The 6,795-nt window shown below is 38.3% G+C and overlaps 1 protein-coding gene and 1 long non-coding RNA gene across 2 annotated transcripts in view; one reads left to right on the forward strand and one right to left on the reverse strand.

The window, feature by feature from the left end:
- snx24 (sorting nexin 24) overlaps positions 1 to 3,745 on the reverse strand; it is a 46,396-nt gene extending 42,651 nt beyond the window's left edge. Inside the window, exon 1 of the mRNA XM_006626938.3 lies at positions 3,531 to 3,745. Coding sequence (XP_006627001.1) covers positions 3,531 to 3,599 — 69 coding nt within the window. The 5' untranslated portion in view covers positions 3,600 to 3,745. The remainder of the gene's footprint in view (positions 1 to 3,530) is intronic.
- On the forward strand, positions 2,337 to 4,986 carry LOC107080060 (uncharacterized). The gene is made up of 2 exons (XR_001480964.2): positions 2,337 to 2,503; positions 4,173 to 4,986. It is a non-coding gene; the product is annotated as an uncharacterized lncRNA (long non-coding RNA).
- The last annotated feature ends 1,809 nt before the right edge of the window (positions 4,987 to 6,795 follow it).

The following is a 6,795-nucleotide window of genomic DNA, read 5'->3' on the forward strand; positions in this document are numbered from 1 at the left end:
TTGTCATACTTAAATGGACCCTCCCGGGGTAGACACAATGCTACAAACATTTCAACCTCCCAGTCTCCTCCAAGATTGTCATTTCCACTCCTTCCCCCTTCCAGGGCATTACAGCTGTAGCCTGTTAGTCTGCTCTCACACAACACAGAACCGCTCTCTCTCAACACTGACAGCAGCGGCACTTCGCGCCCACTGCTAACATGCAGACAGTGACCTGTTTTCTCTCTTTCACTGCTTCAGTCAAGCCACTCTCCCTGCCGTGCTTCAGCGAGAGTTAAGTGGAGACATTCATCTACAGACACTTGCCCACCCTCGATCTCCTGTTCACTTTCGTTCAAGGTAAATGGGAGACCTGATCTTACATCTGCCCAACGCTGAAGCTAACCCAGAACTGACAGCTTGGCTTGACCTCCTCATAGGGAAGTATTCACTCTGCTCTCATAGGCACGCCACCACCTGTGTCTCCTAAATTTACAGGCTTCCTTTATCGGTGGTTGCATAGCAACCACTTACTTCTCTAATGAGGCAAACACGCCCTGTATTATACCACTATATATACTAAGAGATGGACACCTCCTGTGCGAAGAGAAAATCAGAAGGACTGGTCTAGCCAAAAACCTGCCCTGGAAGCTATGGAACACAGGCTGCGCCAAGAATAGTTCACCTTTGACATGGCTGCTCCTTGAGCAGTTTACCATACATTAGACATGACCAAGGACCTTTCTATAGTCCTCCACCCCCCGCCCAACATCAAGCGCCTGTTCAACATACTTCATATATAACAATGGACTTTATTCAAGCGTAGTGTAATGATACGATTGTTCCTTACCTCACATTATTTGTACTATAGCTGGAGAGAAGTTTTGATGTGAAGTTCACCTATCCAGAGCTACAAAAATCTTCTACCCATTTATTATTGTAATGTATTGCATTATTATTGCTTGTACTTTTAAACTAATTCGTACTTTACAGTGCACATAGAACTGAAAACAAATATGTAAAATTACCCTTTATCACTGGTAATTAATTGCACATACTGTAGCTATATTTGCCATCACAAAAAAAGCTATTTTTAGCTTCATGAAAGCAATCAGTGCAACAACTTCCCAAATAAAGTTTCAACTGCTTATCATGATCACAGTAATAACAATCAGGCCCCTTGTTTATGTTTTGATTCAGTTAACAGAGTCTGGACAAAGTCAGGAGGAGTATTGCTCAGAATGTTTAGCCAAATACAGGATGGCATAACAACTAAATTACCCAAATGCCTTGAATACCTTGGTTGCTCTTGTCCAGGCATTAAAAGACCATATGAAGCTGATAACCTCAAATTATTATTCTGTATGCTGTACATGCATAAAACACGAACTTTCAAGTACATTTTCCGTAAACTGCACACTATATAATATGTCAGTACAGTGGGCAGACAAGTATACCACCACCTCTTCACAAAATATATACTTCTGCACAAGAGTACACCTTACATTTACTGTAACCAGTTTTAAAGTTTTATTGTGCAACCAGACTCATATTATAAAAATTCCTAGTTTTATTTTACTTGAGCTTTGTGCAGACAGTCTTATGGAATTTTTGGTTCGGGGGGCCCCCCCAATCCAATAAGTGTTAGAATTTCTTTATCCAAATATTAGTTTTATTTTGGAATTAAGCGACTGTGACTAACTGGAAGTCAGGAAGTATATAAAACAAAAAAACGGAAATACTCATAACTGATTGGATAATTTGCATTAATTACCTACGCTTTTGTAGTATTTTTTCTAAAACATGGGCCTGGGCTCAAGGGAATGCCCTACCCCAACAGGCACAGGTAAAAACCTAAGTTATTGAACAGAGAAGTCTACTAGGAAACCTAATCCAATTATTTAAAAGTCCACAAAGGCACTGAGAAAGTCAACCCAGCAGACTCCTTCAGGAGAAACGCTTTAAATACAAACATGAAGACAACAAGTGAAAATTACATTAAAGTGCATTTGAACCTGATTTCAGGAGGGTGGAGCATTTCCTTACACAAAAGACTGTGGGAGTTCCCAAGGCACGCAGTTGAAGATAGTGTACTGTAGGCTTCTTTCAATAAATGACTAAGATCCTTGCAACTCATTATCACGATCTACAAAATGGGCTAGATAGCCCAAATGACCTCCTCTAGTTTGTAACCATGCTTATAGTTTTTTTTAACGTTAAACAAGTTAAATCCTTTATGCTTTTTGTTCTTGTGCAAGTGCATCATTTTCCATTGACGTATACTCTCTATGTAAAGAATCAAAGCTTTGGCTGTACTAGTTATTACACAACAGAGCTGAAGAGAAATTCTGCCGACTTCCTCTAAAGCTAGGCAACTCCCAGCTAGTAAAAGAACACTCGGCCAAAATCCACAGCAGTATTAACCAGACTACCCTGCAAAGACGAACATATGAAATTGCACGGGAGACGTTTTTTTTTAAAAAACTTTTACAGCAGGATGTCAAATTCACCTGGAAAACAAACTGTATGTACTACATTTACCTCAATATTTTAGTGATAAAAAGGAAGTCAAGCTTTCTGTTCTTGGGATGTTAAGAAAACATTTAATAAAGAGACAAATGCTCTAAAACTGTTAACACAGTTATCACAACATGAACACCAGGGTGAGATTAAGAATTATGTGAGCAAGATATATTTTCTAACCGATTTCACATGCCTCTGTGGAGTCGTCATTATTTATTTTCAGTGTAAAATGCAGTGTAATCTTAAATCATTTCAATTGTCCTGTAAATATATTGTGTCAGGCGTTACCAGCGACCATGGTCATGGATTGGTACGGAGTAAATATATCATCAGTTAAGGTGAAAAAATTACACCCTTCATCTTTCAACGTTAATGATCCAAATCCAATCATCACATATAATCAGACTAGATTCCTATAGTCGTCTCTACATATTTTAAACGGGTTACAAACGTGTTGTTGTATTATAAGTTATTTTGTTTTTGTCAGAAAATACCTCCAAATGTCATAAACTGCCTGATACGAATCAGAAATGTAGAATATTTAATCGACTCTCACTTAAAATAAGCAAACAGGTGCCTTCCCACTAATACATTGTACATTGTGCTATAATTATGGACTGGAGGTCTATTCTGACCACATCACAAACAAAAAGGCTGGTAAACATGTTACCATCTACTATCGCGAAAATAAAAAATAAACTATCTGCAAATGCATAATATATGTTTTTGAATTAAGTAACTCGGTTGTAAAATTTCATAAGAAGTTACGCATTTATTACTGATGTAACCTGCTTAGGGTGTATTCAATTAGATGACAAAGTACGTGGGGTAGGGACGCCGTAAACTTATGTAAATAACTTCTTTAAATTGTGTTTTGTCAAGAAACATGGTAGGGGTTTAATCAAACGATTACACATTTAAGATTTTCTGGTAAGTAACAAGGGAAGAAATTAAAAAATCTACATGTCCCCGCTCCTTCAGCTGCACAGTTATAATGTTACCAAATGATTTGGGCATTTTGTCCTTACCGTGTATCCTTTTTCCATTGCATTATCCTCAAATCGGAAGGAAGGAATACACACCATTAAAGGATGCATCACGCAAATAAGACTAAAATAACAGAAAAACGTAAGCAGCAAAACAAAGTAACTAAACGTAGTGTCGCTTATCCCAGCGTTTCATGAATAAAAAAATCTCACTGGTGACAGTCAAACTTTGCTGCCTGCGTACGACATGCCCATACGCTTTAAACAGGACACGTGAACGGTCACATGACACTTACTGACAATAAAGCTCCGGCTTTTACTCGCGCACTCCTTAAATCTTGAAATGTGTCAAATGAAGGAGGTGCGTTTGTCTTTAATCATCAGAAATAACTGCAGAATGTGAGATAGGCAATAGAAACGTGTTCTGTCTTTAATTAATAAAGCAGTTAGCTGACAGGTAGAAGTGCAGTTCTTACTATGTACTATTAATAAACACGTATTCATTCAGTGAATAGCATTTGTGTTTAGGTGCAGGGTTCATCTTTAGCTGTATGAAGTAAAATTCTACGCTTTTGCATCAATGAATCCAGTGAAGAAATTAACTCCGTGAGATAAAGTGAAAGCTAGAGCCTTCGTCACTGAAAATACCAACTGTAACTAATTACATTGCTCATCTGCCAACAGCGGACATCGAAAATCAAGCAGCTCGGGGTCAATGTGGGAGCTATACTCCTCCACTTTGGTTGGTCCTCTACGAATCCATCCAGGACTCCAGCCTGGTGGTATCCCAGTCCTAGGATGTCTCCAAGGATGTCCTTCTCCTTCAGCTATGTCTGAAGGACATTTGTGTATGTCAACAGTTCCCTGTTGCTGGACTTCTGAGAGCTGACTACATTGCCACCTGTCTGCTACTGCCTCTTTGAGGGGCTGTCCAGATGCCACTCCTCCCCCAGTCTGTTATTGCTCTTCTAAAAGACCTTCTAGGTTTCTTTCCTGTCTACTACTGCTCTTCCATGATGTGGATGTCTAAACTGACACTGTTTGTTGTTTGCTACTTAAAGAATCTTAAAGTGACACGGGGTCTCTCTTGCTTGCTGCTCATTGCCATGTGTTCAGTGGCACAGAGAATTTCTAGCCACACCTTCCTTTTACCACAGGCTGCCACTCTTCTCTTAATCTTACCAGGATCTCTGACTGAGCCTCACACAACGTGGGCAAGTCCCTCAAGAGTCAATCTTCAAGCCAAGCTGGAGGACTGCCTGCCTTATCTCTGGCTAGTTAAACTTGTACAGTGTCTTCCAGGCCTGGCTCTTAAGCATATTCTTTATCAGCATCTTCATCACTAAGAAGTCTGAGACAATATAATGACTACATGTGATCCATGTTTTTTTATTGTTCAAAGCTACCTTGAATTTAAGATCTGTAGCTATCTGTGTTATACTTTTCATTGTGAAATGCATCCTTCTTAGGGGTGTCTATAAAACCTTTTGTTATTGTATTTCTTCTTTTAAATGTTATTGCTTTTTTAATCTCTTTACGTTTTATATCAATCATAAAGTGTTAGTAGAAACACAGAAACTAAAATAAGACAACTCTGCCTTCAGTTTACAAAAAACACCTGTGAATTAAAGTTTATCCGGTGGGGCTTTGCATTTATCTACTACAGCTTTGAGTTGAGTAGTGTCATTAATAATACTGTAGTACACATTGAACCACAGGGGACAGACGAAAGCAAGACCTTTCATCATCTGAGCTGTAAAAAATGAAATTCTAGTTTATGGATACCTTTTAATATAGAGTCTGATTTTGACAGATTGTCAATATGACAAAGACTTTGTAATAAGCAGTGTTACAATTTTTGACAGCAATTCAGAGTTGTATATGCACAACCATAAACACTTGACAAGACATCAGTGGAGCAGGATCCCAGTTTTAAAAAATTAAATTGCAATTCCTTCAAAACATATTACGACAGAAATAAATCACCAGAGAAAATAATCAAATGTCGTTTTAGTTTTGGAGCATTCCTGAGAACTACATTACAATGAGCATACTTTAAAAAACCATGAGTATTTCACTCAGACGTTTACCAAAAAAAGTCCACAATTCCCGTTGAAGAGTTTAAGAGCTTTACAGGTATTATAAGCAACAGGGAAAGGATGGTATTCTACACATTGTAATTTAGGTAGATGCTATTCATAAACCATTAGCAATCTTTGCGCAGTCTTTCTAGACAGAGGTATTACCTACTGACTAAAATTGCTATTCATAATCATCATCATCATCATCTTACACTTATATTGAGCTTTTCTGGACACTTAATGGGGACTCCTCTCCACCATCAAAGTGTAGCCTCCACCAGTACGCTCACCACACACAAGCTATCAACTGGGAGGAAAACAGAATTATTAAGCCAATTCAGAGATGGGGATTTATTAGGAGGCCATGACTGGTAAAGGTCTGGGGGAATATTTAGCCAGGACACTGGGGAAACACCCTGGGATTTTTAATGACGATGGAGAGTCAGGACCTCAGTTTTACGTCTCATCGTGTCATCCGAAGGACAGTGCCTTTTTTACAGTATAGCGTCCCCATCTTTATACTGAGGCATTAGGACGAACACAGACTGCATGGTGAGCGCTCCCTACTGGTCCCACTAACACCTCTTCCAGCTTCAGCTTCAGCCCATCCAAGTACTGGCAAGACTCACACCTTCTTACCTTCAGTGGGTTGCCAGTTGTGAATTGTAGGGTGATATACAATAGTTGCTGGCACATCCATAAGAACCAAGTAATATAAAACTAAGGAGTCTTACTTCTATCATGTGTAAAGGTATGAAAACAATAACTCAAAATAAGACCAAAGATTTGAAAATAAGATTTTAAGTCACAATAGGATTGTTGAGGTCTGTTGTACAAACAACTACAGTAATGGACTCACACAAAGCATATTATATGGTATATTTAAATTTTCATAAGAGATTGCATTCTCAAATTGGAAACAGGAGGCATTGAAGGTAAGGATTGAGAACTGATTAATGGAGAGTAAACAGTTAATGTGTACACATTACAAGGTGAATGCTCTGATTTAATCAGAAAAGTATCAATGGGTTCTGTATCAGGACCACTGTTGTTGCTAATTTATATAAATGATTCAAGTAAAGTAAATAACCTGGGGGAAGAGTGCAGAGGATATGCAAATAGGAGAATTAGCAAGTGATGTAGAAGTAGCAAAAGAAATACAAAAATATGTAGATACAATTTAAGAATAAAATAAAGAATAGAAACCTATCATATGTTGTTTCAGT

The sequence above is a fragment of the Lepisosteus oculatus genome, chromosome 3 (assembly GCF_040954835.1).
Source record: "Lepisosteus oculatus isolate fLepOcu1 chromosome 3, fLepOcu1.hap2, whole genome shotgun sequence".
In the NCBI taxonomy this organism is placed as follows: domain Eukaryota; kingdom Metazoa; phylum Chordata; class Actinopteri; order Semionotiformes; family Lepisosteidae; genus Lepisosteus; species Lepisosteus oculatus.